Consider the following 20,263-nt stretch of genomic DNA (forward strand, 5'->3'; position numbering starts at 1 on the left):
ACAATTGTTAAGGGGATGCAGACCTGAGAAAGACGTTTGTCTTGTTTCCATCAGGGTCCCCCATTTTCAATTCATATAGACATTTATGACATACACAACATACATGACATTTATGGCATAGGGACATATAGGTATTTAGTACTGATACATTTGTGACATAGGCGGTATTCAAATATACAGTACTGTTACCCCTAGATCCTGACAGAGTATATACATATGATGGGGAGGGGACTGTACATTAGGAGGGGGTGGGTGGGTGGGAGGGAAATATACATACGGCGGGGAGGGAATATATACATGCGGTGGGGAGGAGACTGTCTATTAGGAGGTGGTGGGGGTTTTGGGCATTTACGGTGGCCAGTTTCGAATTGCAGCCTCCCGTAGGTGCTCTTTAAGGGCGGTTTTGAATGTGGGCAGGGATTCACATTCCTTTACAGCTTTGGGTAGGGCGTTCCACATTGTTGTGGCATAATTGCGAAACGTGTTTAGTCCCTTGTTTGAGCCGAATCTGGGTTTAACATGATTTGTTGAGCTTCCTCTGGTGTAGTTTGTGGTATTCACTGACCTTTGGGAAGTATTTTGACATGTACATGGGCACCCCGGTCGTATAGTGTATCTTGTAGACCAGGCCCATTGCAAGTTGCTGTACTCTGTCGTCTACTCTAAGCCATCCTAGGTTGGCAAAGTGGGCAGGGGTGAGGTGGGTTCTGGGGTTCAGGTCAAGTAGTAGTCTGACCAGTTTGTTTTGTGATGTTTGTAATTTTGTTTTAAGCGCCTTTGAGGTGCTTTGGTACCATGAGGTGCACGCATAGTCATAGTACCCTTGAATGAGTGCTCCTGCCAGAGTCTTCAGGGTATTCTTGTTTACCAGAGAGGAGATCCGGTACAAGAATCTAGTTCGTTGGTTGACTTTTTTTATTACATTGGATGCCATTTTGTCACAGGAAAGATTTGCCTCTAGGATGGAGCCCAGGTAGGTGTCTCGCCTTAATTTAATTTTGCAATAATTTGACCATTTAGAGTCTGCAAATATATTAGGCTTCACTTCCTATATTTCTATTTTATACACTGTAGGCCTATATATATTATTGTTATTATTATCAAATGTTTTACTTAACTTTCAGTGTTATGTTTAGCAGATATACTGTCGGAGGAGCACAGACAGTAACTCTACTGTAGTAGTGGATGAATGGTCAAAGGCGTGGTTGTGTGCGAGTGGTTTCCTACGTCAGAGCAGCGTGATTCTTCCTGGTTCGACGTTGTCCACGTTTCAAGTACCGTGAAGTTGGAGACAATATACAGAAAGTATCCGGTGAATCCTTAAAAATAAACGGCATGTCCAGTGCATACTTCACTTAGGCGAATTGATTTGTCATTATTGTTATCAAATAATCTGAAATATGGCATATTACTTACATTAGAATCTAAACGAGCATATTCAAACATGCTATTTTGTGAACACTAAAATCGTGGCTGAACTGCAATCTTTTATTTTGAAAAGAGCATAACCGGAGGTTTGTCTTAATGACGGTATCATCTGTTCCACGTCTTTACAGGAAGCAATAATGTCCAAGCGACAGGGGACGTTTCTTTAGTTGACAAATCTATTCCTCCTCAACTCCTCAAATTGTCTGCAGTCCCTCTTCTGTGGAGGCATATTCTAACCTCGTACAGGCAGCCTGAGTAAGTATTTTGACAGCGACACCCAAAATCAGTTATACAGCTAGAATGGGGTCTAAGTCTTCTTGACAGTTGTAGGCATTCAATACACCGGTCTAAAAGTTTTGTATGGTGTCTTGTTTTGCTCGCGAAAGGGGCTTTGCATTTCAAATCTAAATCTGATGGTAAAGCATGGATACTGTTGGCGTTTTTACCTCTCTTTATGTACTCAAACAGTACTGTATATTTGTAGATCTGGTATGTCATAAATGTCTAGATGTAACAGTACTGTCTATCTGTATGTCATAATATTATGATGAATTGAAAATGGGGGACCCTGATGTAAACAAGACGAAAGTCTTTCTCTGGTCTGCATCCCCCAATTGTGTGTATTGAGCTGTACTGTATTGTACCCATTCTGCAATCTGTTAATACAATTTTCAATCAATCAATCAATCAATCTCTGAGTTCGAACCGTTCAGGCCAGATAGGATGTCACCTTTACCTTTTGTAAGGTGAGCTTCACTGAGTTCGCTTGGCCTACACTATATGAAATGTTGCTTTGAATGGCATCATCATGTAACTTAATTATGAGTTTTAAACGGATATTTCAGTTTAACAGTAGGCTGGCTATATAGTTTATTCAGGATTATTACCATTCCAGACAACTCTGTACAATAATGTTATCACCCTTAAGTCCTTCAGGTGAGTAATCAAGTATCAATACACGTTGTACAGTACAACCCAGTACAAGTAGATAGACTATTTGTCTCTGTATCCTGGTTTGTCAGGAACTGTAGGTGGGGTTTAGTGAAATGACACATAGTGATATGGATAAGTCGAGGCTTATCCTGGTAAAACCTTCAGCTTTACGACCTGGCTCCTGCAACAATGATATCGCTATGAAAGTTAGCGTGAGCTAAATCTATTATAAAACGTACACAAAATAAGCTGCCAGAAGATGCAGTCATCCAAAATTGGAAAAGAAAGTGCTTATCTGGTCTGGTGGTCATAAACCGCATCAACTGGCCATTGGAAAACAGAACACACTATCTTTGAATTGCATAGAGGGTGGACCGTATGTAACATTTAGGGTCATCCTAGACCCTTTGACAATCGACTAAATAAGTCACAGGACTGTCGACTGATCGCTTAGTAAGTTGACTTAGGCAATCAACAAACGACAAATGCGTAAAATGATGTTTCCCACATGCAATTATGTGGAAGGACCTCTTTTTAGATCTAGGTCTCGCAAATAATATATGTGATTATAATTTTTCGGGAAATAGCCTAAGAAGTCAATCAGCACAGGGAACAATGACTACCAATGTTTTGTTCGACTGGGAGATCAAACTTACTGATTGGTTGAAAACTTTAATTAATAGATTGCAGAATGGGTACAGTACAGTACAGCTCAATACACACAATTTTTAAGGGGATGCAGACCAGAGAAAGACTTTCGTCTTGTTTACATCAGGGTCCCCCATTTTCAATTCATAATGACATTTATGACATACACAACATACAGATATAAAAATCTAATATAATCATCTAATCTAATATAATCATGACATTTATGACATGCACGGTGTTGTAGTGGTCAAACACTGTCGCCTCACAGCAAGAAGGTCCAGGGTTCGATTCCCGCTTGGGACCAGGTTTCCATGATGCCAGTTACCCAGGTGGGGTATTTCCCAGGCCTTTCTGTGTGGAGTTTGCATGTTCTCCCCGTGCTCGCAAGGGTTTCCCCCCCGATAAGATAAACCCAATGGAAAAACATGCACAACAACAAGATCGCTAACGCTGTGGCGTCCTTGACGAAGACTGACAGGAGCACTTGGATTGGTCCCCTGGCTCGGCTCACGTTGCGCCTGTCTGCTCCCGGCTGCCCTTGGGGGGGAAAGACGACGGGATGGGTTAATCGCAGAGACGAATCGCATTCATGCATCTGCATGCGTGCCGATTGATGACCTCTGAGCAGGTCCTAAATTATTATTATTATTATGCATGACAAATCTGATCAGCCTACTGGACTAAGATAAGATGAGACATCCCTGTATTGATCCCCTTGGGGGAAATTCGGGTGTCATAGCAGCGTGGGGGAAGTGGGAGGGGAGGTACAGGTATGGACAGGGTAGAGGGGACATGGTGCAACAGTGTGTGATGTGTGCCTCTGTTGTAAGACAGGAGAATGGCAGAGAAGGTCCTGGTCACGGGTGGAGGAGGCTTCGTCGGCAGCCATTGTGTGGTGGAGCTCATTGAAGCAGGCTTCTGCCCCATTGTCATAGACAACTTCAGCAACGCTGTACGAGGTAAGTCACTTTCCTTACTGGAAACCGAAGCTCTCTGCTGATTAAAGGCTGATACATTATCTATGTGAGAGGTGTCGGAGTGTTTGTTTAACACTTTCAGTGCCAGCCATGTGGTGCCCCGGAACCCTGTTGCGTGCCAACGCCCACTTAAATGATAGAGCTCTCATATTTGCGAACGCATAAACTATATCTTAAATTATGGCTATGTGTATAATATGGCCGACGCTTATCAATGACTTGTTTGCAGTCAACATTGTCGAAACGGATTGTTTTTTAATCGGTTCATTTCCGTTTTATACCATTTTGAAAAACTCGTTTTTTGAAAGTTTCAGGAAAATATAAAGATTCTGTAATAATCGCCCTTTAGTGGAATACACTGGAATACACAAAAAAATGTCATTTTTCGGCCTATTTATGAATAGTTTTCAAATAAACGCTAGATTATCGATAGTATATGTGTACTTATGCACGCTATAGAAGCAGGTTGAAAAATCGATTATCCATTTCCTTATCAGCACACACACCACGCACACACACACATAGGGCCCACGTTGATATCTCTGTGAAAAAAGCTCTGATTATCCCAAGACTGGTAAAATAGATTCCTTACCGCAGATCAGATGTTCTCCAAAAAGATTATTCCAATTCCTGATCGCCATTCCAAATATCGATCGCGTTTATTGATCCAACGCTGGGTGGTCGAAACACCGATTCCACGCTGTTCTGATGGTCCACAATGAATCCGATCGGCTCGAGTTACATGCCTGAGAAGTAAAATGTGGAAGCAGGATTCTTTTTTTCTCATGCGTTTCATTCAATCCAATCCAAAGGGGTGCAGTACCATCCGGAGAGATGATAGGGAGCGGTATTTTCCCAATGGAGCTCAGAGAGAGTTCCAGTGGTAACGTGAGGCTAGATTGATGAAATATGAATGGAAATCGCGAATTAAAAAAAAGAAAAATCTCTCGTCGTTGGCACTGAACGGTTGGCATGAACTAACGAGAAATCTCGTCATTGGCACTCAGTGTGTGTGTGTGTGTGTGTGTGTGTGTGTGTACGTACCATGTCCTTACCATGTCCTTTTGGGGTGGAGGAGAAGGAGATGTGCCAGAGAGCATCCGCAGGATAGAGAAGTTTCTGGACACCAGCATTGAGTTCCATGAACTAGACCTTCTGGACAAGCCCGGCTTGGAGAGGATCTTTAAACGGGTCAGAGGAACTACGTTTTTAACATGCCCAGAGTTTCATTAAAAATTACACATCCGCCCATTTGAAGAATGTGGCACAAAATTTTCGACATGGAAGTAAAAGTCACTATCAAGTTTCAAGTTTCAAGTTTCTTTAATAGTTGTCATACAGAAGTACAGAATACTTTCATACAAAATGCTTCTTACTGTTACGCTCCAGAGACTGTGCTAGACAAGATAGTATCAAATAACATAGTATAGCATGTAAATACTATATGCTATACTATATATATACTATACTACTATACTATATGCTATGCTATGTATGCTATTGCTTTCACGTTGGTGAAATGCAGAGTAAGAATATTGTGTTAAATAATAAAATCCTCACCATTGCTCGCTCACATTTACTGGCGGTGTGTGTGTGACGGTCTCTGCTGTCTTGTACATCGCAGCATTCCTTCTGTGCCGTGATGCATTTCGCTGGTCTGAAGGCCGTGGGGCAGTCGGTGGCACAGCCGCTGCACTACTACCGGGTCAACCTCACCGTCACCATCAACTTAATGGAGGTCAGTCAGTTTTAAACGTGTCACTTTGTGGTCTGCCCCCACACACCCACTCACCCACCTAACCATCAATCCCTTTGCACTGTTTGAAGCGGGTGTCACTTACAGTGTTGTTGTCTTTGTGAGTGCACGACAACCTGCATACTTTGTGTGTTTGCTTGGATTTTACGTTAACTAACTACACTACTCCAAATTCCATGCCGGGGATGCACCGATCTGTGCTTGGATTTTACGTTGACTAACTACATTACTCCAAATTCCATATAGGATATAACTTTCAGTCCCGATAGTATACAGATACTGAATCGACCGATACAGAGTATCAATCCGATCCATTAGCCAACTTTTAATTGAACAGTATAGAACAGGGTGACATTGGCTCAGGAGGTAGAGCTGTTGTCTGGTGATCGGAAGGTTTCCGGTTCGATTCCCGCTGTGTCCTTGAGCAAGACACTCCCGATAAGCAGGTTGGCACCTTGCATGGTTGCCTCCGCCGTCTGTGGGTGAATGTGAGGAACAAAATTGTAAAGCGATTTGGATAAAAGCGCTATATAAATGCACCATAACCATTTATATTTACCATTTATAGACTTGGACCGTCATTTTGGCGTTATTGGACAAAGATTATTGAGATATATAATACATTTCTCCCTTTTATAGAAGGTTAACGTGCCAAAAATGCAGCAAATCAAGTCACTTTGCTTTGATTTCTGGCATGTTACACGTGTTTCTTGCTATCAGATTTTAGTATTGGAGAAATTCTCCGATACGATGTTATTATTTAATTTTGTTTATAGCCCGGTATCGGACCGATATCCCTGTTCCATACTACGTATGCAGTATGGAATAACGCATGTATGTGTGGAGCTTGTAGCTTCTTAACGCACCCCTGTGTCGCCTACTTGCCAAAGTGTCTGTGCTTTAGCCTACTGTCTCAGCGGCTGCTGTTTGTGCGTGTGTACATACGTGCGTGTGTGTGTGTGTGTGTGTGTGGTGGTTGTGTGCACCTGCATGTGTCCCAGGTGATGCAGGCTCATGGGGTGCACAATCTGGTCTTCAGCAGCTCTGCCACAGTGTACGGGGACCCGCAGCGCCTGCCCATAGATGAGCAACACCCTGTGGGCGGGTGCACCAACCCCTATGGCAAGACCAAGTACTTTATTGAGGAGATGGTGAAGGACCAATGTAAGGCTGAGAAGGTAATGTTCACACAGACACACACGTCGCACCCGCACACATCGACTTAGGCCAAAACGGGAGGCATTCGACTAAATGTATCCATTCCCTAATCACTAACCCTTACCAATACATGCCTAATGTAATCTCGCTGCTCCATAGATGGTGAATGTGGCTCTGACTTTATGAGGCCATAACATGTTTGTGTGAACTCTTACACCCAAATGAGTTTGGATTCTAGCCTCGCTACATGGTCTGAACCAGAACTAAAACCTAATTTGGGTGTAATAACTCACACACGTTTTTACACCACCGATTGGAGGGTTGTCTCTCTGATTTCCAGATTTAGAGGGAGAGAGGGTGCGTTTTAACAAATACTAACTGAAGAACACATGTGAATTCTTAATGTGTGTCCTTCTCCTTTTTAATAAACTGATGGGTTCTCTGAAATGTGTGTTCCCATTTTTGTCCTAAGTCAAACACACACACACAATCAATCAATCCAGGAATCCAATCTTAAGACCATAACACCACATTGACAACGTAGTTAAGAAATGAGAAAAGAATCACCCAAAAATAAAAGCTCCCTCTGTACCCACAGGACTGGAATGCTGTACTATTGCGTTATTTCAACCCTATTGGAGCACATTCCTCGGGTCTTATAGGAGAAGATCCGCAGGGGATCCCCAACAACCTGCTACCTTACGTCGCCCAGGTAGGACTCTCCTCTAAACGTATGGCTGGATCAGAGGTCTCTGCATCCTGATTTCTACTTTCTATATCTGTGTCGATCCGGAAATGTATGGAGAGTTGATATATGTTGTCTGCTGCTGTTGTTCCGCTGTCTCTGTGCACTGCATATGTGTTGTCCGACCGACTAGCCAAAGATGTGTGTCTGTCATAATGTGAAGCTAGTGAATCGTTGAGTGTTTCTGTGTAACCCACCTGGGATTCTACGTTTTGGAAGTGGTTACATCAACCACGGTCAGCCTGATGGTAGTTTTGCACCATCCAGACATTTCTTAACACTACTTTAAGCACTACTGCACCAGTGCAGGAGAAACGTCTAGCGGAAAGGTCTTGGCGTGTAGAGGGAAGAAATGGTGTGGATTGTTTGGATTTCCTCAACCAATCCCAGTTATCTAGGGTGGCGCTGTACCAGAGACGGACTAAGTCGCTTTGGATAAAAGCGTCGGCTAAATTACTAAATGTAAATGTAAAGACAGCTGCAACAATGAAACTAGGCCTACTTGCTACAGAACAAGCATATTCATATAAATAATTCAATGTGTTGTGATTTTATGTCAAGTTGTAAATGATTGCCATGGTAACTAAACTAACTGGCTGAAACCAGTGGATGGAGCATGCATAGGAGCTGGTCTAAGGGCCCGGGTCCACCTATCTCACATTTTCACCTGAAAAACGCTGGCAGTGCGCCCGGTAGTACTGGGGTGGGCGCATGCGGTGAGAAAAAAAGTTCAGCAAGTTTAAACTTTAAACGCTGGTGCGGCCGCACAATAAAGCTGAAAGGCGCTGAAAAAAGAAGCCGACTGCAGCGCACTTCCTATAGGCGGCCGCATACGGCCCCTCCCCATTGGAATACATTGAAAAAAGACTTGTGCGGTCATAAATATGAGGCAGGTGGACGTGAGCCCTAAGTGGACAAAAGGCATTTTTCTATCACAAAATTGTCCTTTTTGACTAAATTAACCATTCTGTGTTGTCAGTAATTTATCAGTGACATCAAATATGAAAGAACAAGGACATGTCTCATAGACTGACCTGGTCTTATGCGCAGTGCCGTGCCCGTGAGCCACTACTAGGGGCAGAGTGGCTAACTGTGAGCGAGAATTGCAACAATTCTATGTATGACAGATTCTTAGATACGGATGACTCAAAGAGATAGGGGTTAGTTCCCATTATCAAGATGGCGGCAGAGTGAACCGACTGCTCTAAACAGACTTTTGGCTAAACTCAAAGAACAGGAGACCTTGCTGCTGCAATATGGTACAGAAGGGGAGGGGGGGTTCTGACTTGAGAGAGTCAGCCAATGGGAGAGTAGTACCCTCTTGCAACATCCTCTAGATCAGAATGTTGAGAGCGTGAATCTTTGTGATTCTTAAACACTCTGCTCCCGCTCTTTGCCAGATTTGAACGCGCTCGTGTTACTGCTATTTATGGTATTTATTTACAGTTTCGAACTGTGAGCTTTATGATATCCAACTGGGGGCTGGGAGGGAGGGAGGGTCGATGGGGGAGCGGTAGCCCCTACTCCAGCCACACATTGTGCTGTTATTCACTCTCTCCAATGTCGTTTCTTTACCCCCGCATGTCCAGGGATTCCCGTCTTATCTAAGCCCTGCCTCTACTCCGGGGAGAGGGACTATGCTTCTCACTGTTGAACACTGCTTTGTATTTTTCGCTCTCTCCTCTGGGGTCATAAGACTCCTGTATTTCCTTTCTTCTTCAAGACTAGCCAAAGGGCAGCCCTCTCCAGCCAGGGGAGACTGTAGTCTTACTAGGCTTCAGGCAGGGCTGCTCTGGTACATCAACACTTATCAGCAGGACATATTCTTGAACATTGCTTGTATTTTGCAAATAAAATGTTTCTGCTTCTGCCTCCAACTGATGTTATTTTCAGACTGTGTTAATTGTCTTTGTCTTTCACAGGTTGCTGTAGGGAGAAGAAAGCACCTCAGTGTATTTGGGAACGACTACGACACACTAGATGGAACAGGTAATGATGAAGCATCACCATGTGCCCATCTGTTCTCATTGGGTTTAACGTTGGGCTCGGGGGAACGCCAACAATTAAAGAGATCATATACTATGTTAATCCCATGGTCTACGACAGGCTAATTTAAATGACTGTGAACATGAACAACCAGATTCCGATCAATCAGCCAGTATCACCTCCTCATCTGTTGGCTTGTGTTATCACCTCTCCATCCGTTGTCGTCGTGTAGTGTCTGTGTTACAAAGGATCAGATTAAACCGAATATATATATTTATTGATTGATATATATTGCATAGTATTTGTATATCGTTTGATATCCCTTGTATATTCCTTGTACATATACACGGAATATCCCTTTAGCCTACTACAGACCATAATATTTCATTCTCCTATTGGACAGCGGTCCACAGGCGCCAGGGACCAGCCTCCGGAGTCAGGTTCAAAGTCACCGTCAAGACATGTCTGGACATGCCCGGCCTTGCCCAGGGATACGCGACAGAAATGAGATTGGCACTAGTTTGTTCACCGTGCATATAAATACGGCGCAGGTGAATACAGAAGCACTTAGCACTTAGTCTTAGTCTTACTTAGTCAGAAGTCAAGAGTTACCCAATAAGTTGAAGCCTCACCCACGATACAACGTGCGGTGAAGTATGGCCTGTTTGGCCCCAGAATAGAGCATTGAGACCGCGTGCGAATTAATAACTGAATTGTCAGAGTTTGGCGCTATACCGTCGAGTGCGACATATTTCTATTAAGTCAGTAATAGTCTATTGGTGTATAGTGTATCGTGCGGCTAAAGTTCTACAGTGACCAGCATCCCCAACGCTTCCTCGTATTAGCTAGAGTTCTTATCCAGGCTGGGCTGCTTTCATGGCGCTTTCACCCGAGGAGACCTAGACGAGAACCGTGTGGACATGTACACTGGATTAATCTACCTGACGACTACATAGCCCTTTGCGGCTGGAATATATTTGCTTTGGTCCTGTGATTTATGGAGCGGATAATCGCCGACGCCTGCATGTGTTGGATTTACCCCGCGAGGAGCCAAGTCGAGTCGGCGCCTCAGAGAGCCTGAGGCCGGCTAGCTTTCTTCACTGTGGAGCTACAGTCTACGGAGAACAGCTGTATTCGTCTGTGGATCAAGAGGCTATTGCACCGTCTCCTGTACTTGGAGTCTCCTTAGTCATCGTTGACCAGACTCTCTACTACCGACAGATCTTCTACCCCTGCTGGCTTACAACCAGGGGGACCCTTCCAGTATCTCCCGCTATATATTACTAGTGTACCATAGATATAATTCCCTAAGATTCAGGTTGTATAATTACCTCCTGCGTAACCAGAGAATGGACATTCATTGTTGATTTGCCTACGCACATTCCTTTGCCTTACAAGTGCATTCAAAGTATAATCGAGAAGTATTATGTACCTTTTGCTGCAATAAATACTTAAAGACAACTTTGATTGGAACCGGTTCATTGTGGGAAGTGTTCATTATATTTAGATATCATGTACTGTATGGCCAGTAATTAAAGTACATAAAGCGGTAGTGGTTTAATGATACCATACTTATCAATACAGTCAGGGAATTGTACCCCTCAGTTACAGTCTGCGTTGTGTTTATTTCTCCGTCTTGTCATACTAGCTGTACAATCTTTGTCATCCCCTTTAATGCAATCCGTACACATAAGAATTCACACCATCAGCGTAGTCCCTTTCTTGAAAAACGTTGTTTATTACATAAACAAAAGCCTCAGATCAGATGTTATCAGATTGCATTGTCCCTGCGAAAGTCTTTGATGGAACACTAACATTCATTATTCTAGTGATCTAGATTGCATTGTCCCTGCGAAAGTCTTTGATGGAACACTAACATTCATTATTCTAGTGATCTCCTGTTACCCCGCTCGGTGGTCGTTGCAGCCTGGCTGTTATCCCAAAAGCCTGTCGTCGTGGTCGTGCCACGTCAGTCCTCCCCTCCTTTTCCCCGCGAGGGGAGGGGGAGGGGGAAATCGCTTCAAAGTCTCTGATGGTTCCTCTCTTCTGTGGGATTCGTTTCTTAGTCTGCCCTTACCCGGAAGAAAACTGCTGTTATATGATCTTTGGCATAGCAACGACAGGCCCGCCCCTCTTTCCTCGTTACTATGTGCCGCTGCCATGACAACTGCTTTTAAACCTTTAACACACATTAAAACGTCTGTTTCATTAATGTCAAAACTCTCTCTCTGACCATTGTGCCTGCACTGTTCCCTGTCCTTATCAGTTGTTATGTTTAACAAGCTAAAGGACCTTGAAGCCCTCTCTTAGTCAGCTGCTGCAACACCCTCTCTGACTGCCAGCCACTTTTAAACCGCCTCCACCACCACCATGCACATTTCGACCTCTCTGACCTGGCCCCTTTAGATGCTGTCATCTCCCTCAATATACATTACATACATTGAAAAACACCGTTTTCCTTCACCCTGTTGAACTATTCAAAGACCAGAGAATTGGGACTAGGGCTGAGCCCGAACGTTCGAACCTTTGTTCGTTACGTTGGCATTCAAATTCTAAATCAACATTCAAATTTTTTATTTTTAATAAAAATCTACTGTATTTTTTCTTTTTTTTAATATTTGTTTCTATTAATTCTGTTTAAACCAATGGGGTTTTTCTTCACAGTTGCAGATAAAGATTAGGCTACACTAATATTATAGTATTAAAAGAAACTGAGTTATATTCATTAAAGAAAGTTGATTTAGTTGGGCTGGGGCTTCTCCCTGGGCTGGAAAGTTGATTTAATAAAATAAAAAAATACTAATTTAATCAGATTAATCACTTGATTCAAATTGAGGATTTAGTTTGAGGATATTTAAAAAAAAAAAAAAATAATAATAATAATATAATAATAATAATAATAATAATAATAATAATAATAATAATAATAATAATAATAATAATAAAGAATTATTAAAAAAACAAGATTTGATTTTATTTTAATTTTTTAATTTAAAGCGAAGGTTCAAACATTCGTTCGAAAAACCCTGACGAAGTTCGAATCCCAAAAACAGGCTTCGGGGACAGCCTTAATTGGGACTCAAACCTGCAATGTCATCAGGTGTGACGTTTGGAGCTGCTCCATAGACGATGAATGGGTGACTGATTTTGAGCACCCAGATATGTTTGAATACTTTAAGTAGTAGTGCTGCTGTGAGTTCTGAACTAGAATATACCCCCTGGCCCCTCCCCCAGTCACCACCACCATCTTTTACAATGGACCCATCTCAAGCTCCACCCTGTTTTCTTGATCCTCCAATCAGCAACAGTTGTGAACAGATGTGATAGTATATTTTCCCTCGGACATCTGATGAAAGCAACAGTTGTGATTGGAGGATTAAGAAAAGAAGGCGGAGCTTGAGATGGGTCAATACATTTTCTGTAGAGCAGCTCCCCACCTTATGAAGACCATGCGAGTTTTGGCCTTAATTCCCTGTTTTCTGGCTTTGGGAAAGAGGTGTTCATGTTTTCAAATATTGATTGAGTACATTCTAGGAACACTTAAATTGAGTGGTTTGCCTCTGTAATTCTATGCCAGAATTACAGCTTGTCGAATGTGAAATTTTGCGACTGATGGATCATGTTCTCTCTCTCTCTCTATCTAGGTGTGAGAGATTATATCCACGTTGTGGATCTGGCAAAGGGACATATAGCTGCTCTCAAGAAGCTGAAGGACAACTGTGGTCTCAAGGTACGTAACCGGCGTCCTTCGTCGCTCCGAACCACCTCCTGTTCTGTTCCTACTTGTATTTTTATATTTTGTATTTATTTATTAACACCGTTGAACAAAAGTAAAAACAATACATGATAATAAGTTATAACCATATTGTGAAGGAGAAGTTAGAAGCCTAGAGGCTTATCGAGAACTTCCCCTGTTTTGTAAAATCAAACATACAAAAATACAAAAATATACATATGATAAAATACCAGAATACATTCAAAAGATACGTGTTAATACAAACATACATACACACAGTACATACATGCATACTGTATACTTCTCTCTCGAATCCCATCGCTAACCCCTCTGATTCACTGTGTGTGTGTGTGTAGGTGTACAACCTCGGCACAGGAACGGGCTACTCTGTGCTCCAGATGGTCAAAGCTATGGAAAAGGCCTCAGGGAAAGCGGTGAGTGAAATGAATGTCTAGCTGGGCCTTTGGCGAACGGAGACGGCTGTGTAGTCGATCAGAATGTTTCTCTGGGGCTAATGAAAGCAGCCCACCTTTTTCAGCCAGTTAACGAGAAAAGAGAAAAGGTTAGAGCCGCCGGTGTCTTTATATAGGAGGGTGTTCCAGCATTCATGACCTAGTTGTTCTCTTTTTTCATGAATGGAAGAGAATCGGAATAGAAACTGAATCAGTGCAACTGATCTGGGATGACGGGTGTGATCACGTGACCGTATCTCTTGATCGGAAGTGGGTGGCCTAGATGTAGAGGGGCTAACCGGTGACCCAATACCACTTGGCTCCCTGGTATTCCAGCTGTGAGCTAGCATCTGGAGGGGTGTTGGTATTAGATTTATGATACCCGAAACCCCACCTTGAGCAAGGCACCAAACCAGAGATGGTGCACTGTGGGTAGTCGAATGTCAGTTACAGTGTAACGTGGCCAATACACTTCCATACACAATTACTGTACATGGAGGTAGACTCTACATGGTCCTCGCTTGATTATTAATTACATTAATTTTGAAAAAGCGTTTTTTGAAAAAAGGTTTTCAGACAAGTACTTTTGGTCCTGAGAACCTGATGATCTTGCCCACATTGAAATGTGCGTGCAGGAAGAATGAAGCTTCGATTATCTCCCCTCTGAGCAGCTTTTTGCTTTAGTCCAGAATTAGCTGTCTCTTCTGTATGAATGAATGAAGTTTATTTTGAGCCATTTTAGCATGTACAAAAGAAACAACACACAAATCAAATTACAAGTTTCCGAAAAGGTTAGGGCTGAAGCTAGAAGCTTGTAAATGCCCTAAACCAGTGCATCATCTTAAATGTATCGCTGATCTTCGTTATCAACCAAAAAAAACTAAAAATAATAATAATTAACAACAATCGGCAATCAAAATTTTGAACAATTGATCTAATCAATTTGATTCGAAACACATGCTTAACCATCCACGGCATACTTCTCAAGAATAAGTTGTTTGTACATCCTTTTGAAATTAGCTGTAGTTGAGGAGATAACGATAGGTTTAAATTCCTCTATTATCAAATTAGTCACACATGATATATTCTCTCATTGGATGAACTTCTAGTTAATGAAATTATAGTGAAATTAAACTACTCATTTGGCTAGTGACCCCCCCCCCCCCCCCCCTGGGACCCCCCCATGGACCCCACTTTGAGAAGCACTGGTCTTAACTGGTGACCCCCCCCCCCCCTGGAACCCCCCCAGGACCCCACTTTTAGAAGCGCTGGTCTTAACACTTTAACTGCCGAAAACGCAAAATCTGTGTTTCAAAAATCTGTGATCGGAATCATATTTCCCCTCTGCAGCCTTGACACACAGTTCTGATCTCCTCTCAATCCTCTAGCGGTTCAAGAGCGCCATCTGGTGGCCGATCGGCAGATCGAAAAACCGGATGTCAACCTTTAACCCGGCAGGACTCACTCCATATGTGGTCCGGGCACTCGCTAATGTTAGAGAGACTCCGTCTTCACACAGTGAACATCGATCGGTGGAAATAACTCGAAAAAACAACATGATTTGGACGTATATACTATTATACAACCTGGAAATAGATCCGGTATTTCGACATCCCATAATTGAAAAATGTGTACTCCACGCTGATCGCCCAACGGCCCGAGGAGACTGGGGTGAGTTTTAGCGTTATATTCTAACGTGTTCTTTACTAACTGCTATGATGAACATATGACCCACATTAGATGAATGGTATAACGTTGCCCACGGAATTATAAACGCCCCCTAGCCCATCCGGTCAACATCAGATGACGTGTAGTAAATTCTAGAAGTACGTCCAATTGAAATTTTTGATCTCGCACAGATTCCTACCAAACTGTATTTCATCATCAATATAATGCATTTGGGGCTATAAATCACGTTCTGGAGAAAGCTGCAGAAAGAGATGAAAACATACTTATACTTTAGACCATATTTTAGTATGAATATGTGAATGAAAAAGTTTAACGTTGCTACACCATGAACAATACATATAGGACCTTGAATGGGCCCTAATAATGGTAATCTAGCAATATAATTTAAAAAGTTATAGCCCTGCAAAGAAGGGGAACTTCTCCATGTTAAATAGAGCTGGCAACGGATGGTATATCATGAATTTAACCTTAGGCAATCAAAGTGTTAACCACCTAACGTTTTGGGGGGGTTATTTGTATTTATTATATGGCGTTTTCACATTCGCCGAAATGCTTGCTTGTGATTGGTCAATAGCCCCCCGACAGCGGTCATTATTTTTCAATAATGACCGCTGTTTTTTCAATAATGACCGCTGTGCGCAGCTGTTCGCAATCAAGCCCACTGACACACACTGTTTCAGTGCAATTAGACACTGCCGGCAGTGGCGGCTCGCCACTGGTGGCGCTAGGGCGCCGACCCACCTGTTAAATGAGAGAAGAAGGAAAAAAAAACGTTTTTGTTTTTTGTTTTATAGCCCTATAAATAATATAAACATGTTTAAAATGAATAATATTTACTCATTTTAAGTGTTTGTATTTCCAATGCACAATATAACGTTATTATCTAAATTAAAAAAACAGCGTTTTCATGGGCAGGAAGTGACGTTTTTTTTTATTTTTTCGTATTTCTCGCCCGGGCAAGAAGCGATAGCGCTCTGACTGCGCGTCACAGTTTGATCGCTGTCTCCGTCACAGCCAATCAGTGCATACGGCGTTGTGCGTTGAAATATGACTATTATGTTGGAATCCGAGCGCGATTTGAAGCGGTATAGAAAGCAGCGTGAACTTCCGTGAGAATTTCCATAGCCGCATTTCGCGGAGACGCTCTCTGATTGGCCGACGCCAGTATTTTTTTCTATGGCAGAATTTCACAGAGACGATCTCTGATTGGCCGAATCCAATTTCTAATGTTCCAATTCTAGCTTCTAGCTTGGTTCCTGGTACTAGGACTGTTGTTTGTCTTAGAGCGTGCCGTGCTGTGACTGCAAGTTCTTTAGACTGTTAAGCTTAGGCACTCTTTCAAAGTTGGTTAAGGTTAGAGTTTGTCTTAGAGCATGGCGATAGAACGCCAGGTAGTTTGCAGTCTGTTCGAGCGGAAATGGACAAAGGAATGTACTTGTTGAGTGTTGTGCTAACGTCGACGAGCTCAGCTGAGCTAACACTTGGCTAACAAGCTATATGGCGGATTATACACGTTTCCTGCCCTGGACGTTTCAACTAAACAGTGAGTCTCTCTCTCTCTCTCTCTCTCTAACGTTAGTAGTACTACTAGGCTGGTGCGGGCTAACTGGCTATCGTTCTGGGAGCTAACGTTAGTAGTACTACTAGGCTGGTGCGGGCTAACTGGCTTAACGTTAACGGTTGTAAATAGTTTTTTTAGGAGCAGTACTACTGCTGGCCATTCATGAAGCGAGACATTGCTGATTGTTTATTTATCGATGGCTCATTGATTTAACTACTGCAGCTCTCTCGGATTGAAAATACGTGGATTATGGCTTGTTCAATATTGTCTATGTTTGAATGAATGAGAACTTTATTAACAGATTGCAGAATGGGTACAATACAGTACGGCTCAATACACACAATTGTTAAGGGGATGCAGACCAGAGAAAGACGTTTGTCTTGTTTACATCAGGGTCCCAGATTTTCGATTCATATCGATAGTTTAATAGCTAGCCTTGGCTCGTTTAACAATATGCAAAATATGTGTACAGCCCTGTACTCATACTGAAGTTATTCTTGGTATATAATAGGTCTGATTGTGTAACGAATCGATTCCACGTCGCGCTGTGTGTGAGAGAGAGAAGGAGAGAGGGAGAGATCTGCCTGTGTTTGGAGACGGGCGAGTTTTGTTTCTAACTTTTCTATTTATATTGTGTTTCAAGTTGTGAATTAGAGTCTAGACTATACTTTATTTGACTGGTTGTGTGTTGTTGTAGTAACAGCTGAGCGACTCGTTCATAAGAGCCGATTCATTGCCGTGAGCGTGAGTCGAATCGCTCACGTCTTGCCATGAGTCTTGCGTGGTACAGTATTGTACTGTACATGTTTGCAAAATATTTGGTATAGCGCCCCTAGTGGCGAAGTACCCAGCGGCCGCCACTGACTGCCGGTGTTCTGCTGCCGGCGATGACAGGGGGCGGAGCGACGAGCGGAGCCAGAACGCAGCCAGAACCAGTGTTGCGAGTCGATGTAAAATGAATTAGGTATATTGTTAGTAAGTTAGCCATGTAATAAGCGGGATAATGTATAGCTATACTCGGTCATTGTCGCAAAATAATTGACCGACACGGAGTTTAAAATACCGAGCCGCTTGTGTAGATTACAGCGGAGCCAGAACAGAGGCTGCCCGCGATAATAATAATCACTTTATTTGGGCTGACAGAGCCACAGAACAACTGCGATTTGTCAAATGAATTAGGTATATTGTTAGTAAGTTAGCCATGTAATAAGCGGGATAATGTATAGCTTTACTCTGTCATTGTCGCAAAATAATTGACCTTCACTGACGTTTAAAACACCTCGCCGAAGCGGCTCGGTATTTTAAACTATGTGTCGGTCAATTATTTTGCGACAATGACCTCGTAGCTATACATTATCCCTTACTTATTTACTCTTGATTGCCCTCCCCATAGATCCCCACACGGCGGTAGTGGTTAACACTGTCGCCTCACAGCTAGAAGGTCCTGGGTTCGATTCCCGTCTGGGGACCAGGTTGCCGCGTTGCCAGGTACCCAGGTGGGGTATCTCCCGGGCCTTTCTGTGTGGAGTTTGCATGTTCTCCCCGTGCTCACAAGGGTTTCCCCTCCCGATAAGATGAACCCAATGGGAAAATAATGGGTTCACAACGGGATGGGGCAAGTGCAGAGACATTTCATCTGCAACTCGAGGCATGCGTGTTCCTGTGTCTCGCCCATCTCGCATGTGTGTGTGTTCATCTGCATGACAAATAAAGACTTCTTCCTCTTCTTCTTAGATTGCGTACCAGGTGGCCCCCCGGAGGGAGGGAGATGTAGCGTCCTGCTATGCTGACCCTCGGCTGGCCGAGAAGGAGCTGGGCTGGAAGGCTGACTTTGACCTGGAGAGAATGTGTAAGAACAAACCTATTCTGCACTGATACATATATATATATATATATATATATATATATACCACCCAACCGTCTGGTCACTGTAACTCCACACCTGTATCTGGTTTCAATGTTAACATTGCGGGCACATCCCGTTACCACGCGGTCGCAAGTTCGATTCTGCTTCAGGGGCGCCTCAAACTGGCTCTACCTGACCTCTGACCTATGGGGTGAAACTGAAACTGTGTCTTAGGAGGATATACAAATGAACACGTTCCTAATTACACTATGTAATATGGTGATGAGTATGAAGTTCAAGTTTTGTTTTATTTGTCACATATAAGGTGCATGTACATTACAGTGAAATGCTTGGTTCTGTATGAGCCCCCTGCGATTGTGCTTCATAGAGTAAAAAAGTAAAAAGAATAAGGTCTTAACACTATACAAAATATACAAACTAAAGTACAAAATGCAAACTTTGTTTAAAGTGAGTGTGTGCATGTGGGATGTGTGTGCAATGACTGTAGATGGATGGGTTAGTGTTGCTTAGAGTAATTGAGTATCCTGATCGCCTGGGGATGAAGTCCTTCTTTTACTCCAAGAGTAATGTATATCTATTGTTTTACTGTAAATACAAGTGAAGGCGTATAACACGCACCCTCCCCTGAAACTAAAGTCTTGTTCTATCTCTTGAAGTATTTCCTTCTATGTCCTCACGCGTTTGTGTGTCTGCGTATAGGTGAGGACTTGTGGCGCTGGCAGTCCAACAACCCAACCGGCTTCTCCAACGGTACAGCCTCCTGATGAAACTCTACTCGCTTCCTCGTCCGGTCGAGTCCCATCACCTTCCTCCTAAATCAAAAAGGGCCAAAGAAAACCATGAAGTTCCTCATTTATTTCACATTCACTCACGAAGAGACCTTGAAGACAAACTGAATGGTTTATTTCATTGCATTTGAACATGACTGATTCTCCAGCTTGCTTATGGCAGATGTTTACATGTAAAACTGTATGTCTCCGTTATGTCTTTTCCTGTCTTTTCTACGATCATCATGGACATTTCCTCTTAATTATGTAATTAATGCTATAAAAGCCGCAATCATGATGAGATAATAAATAAACATTTATAATTTAAGGTATGTCTATTCATCTATTAACATTGATTAGCCTACATATGACTTGTTGTAGGCCTATTGCATAAAGCATTTATTAACCTACGTTTGACTACTGGTAAGAGCATGACCTTCAACAAATGTAGTAACAGGTGAGGTGTGATAAATACAAAATGTGATGCATTCCGAGTCAGTCTTGCATTTGAGCACACACAAAAAAAGGGCACTAGGGCTTTAAGTGGCGTCTCGGCC

The 20,263-nt window shown here is 42.7% G+C and overlaps 1 protein-coding gene across 3 annotated transcripts; it reads left to right on the forward strand.

Moving 5' to 3' along the window:
- Nucleotides 1-1,560: 1,560 nt before the first annotated feature.
- On the forward strand, nt 1,561-20,056 carry gale (UDP-galactose-4-epimerase). Of its 3 annotated transcripts, none has more exons than XM_084310423.1 (11): nt 1,561-1,683; nt 3,843-3,971; nt 5,068-5,180; nt 5,614-5,727; nt 6,747-6,923; nt 7,502-7,615; nt 9,571-9,637; nt 13,279-13,364; nt 13,727-13,804; nt 18,807-18,921; nt 19,639-20,056. In XM_084310423.1, exons 2-11 carry the CDS (start codon nt 3,851-3,853, stop codon nt 19,701-19,703), a joined length of 1,050 nt encoding a protein of 349 aa, XP_084166549.1. In that variant the 5' UTR covers nt 1,561-1,683; nt 3,843-3,850; the 3' UTR covers nt 19,704-20,056. The 3 variants fall into 3 exon arrangements, with proteins under 3 accessions (XP_084166549.1, XP_084166550.1, XP_084166548.1); XM_084310424.1 differs by having other exon boundaries at nt 5,071-5,180; XM_084310422.1 differs by having other exon boundaries at nt 5,065-5,180; nt 19,639-20,055.
- Nucleotides 20,057-20,263: the final 207 nt, after the last annotated feature.

Source organism: Notolepis coatsorum (genome assembly GCF_963971535.1).
Source record: "Notolepis coatsorum genome assembly, chromosome: 3".
Lineage (NCBI taxonomy): Eukaryota > Metazoa > Chordata > Actinopteri > Aulopiformes > Paralepididae > Notolepis > Notolepis coatsorum.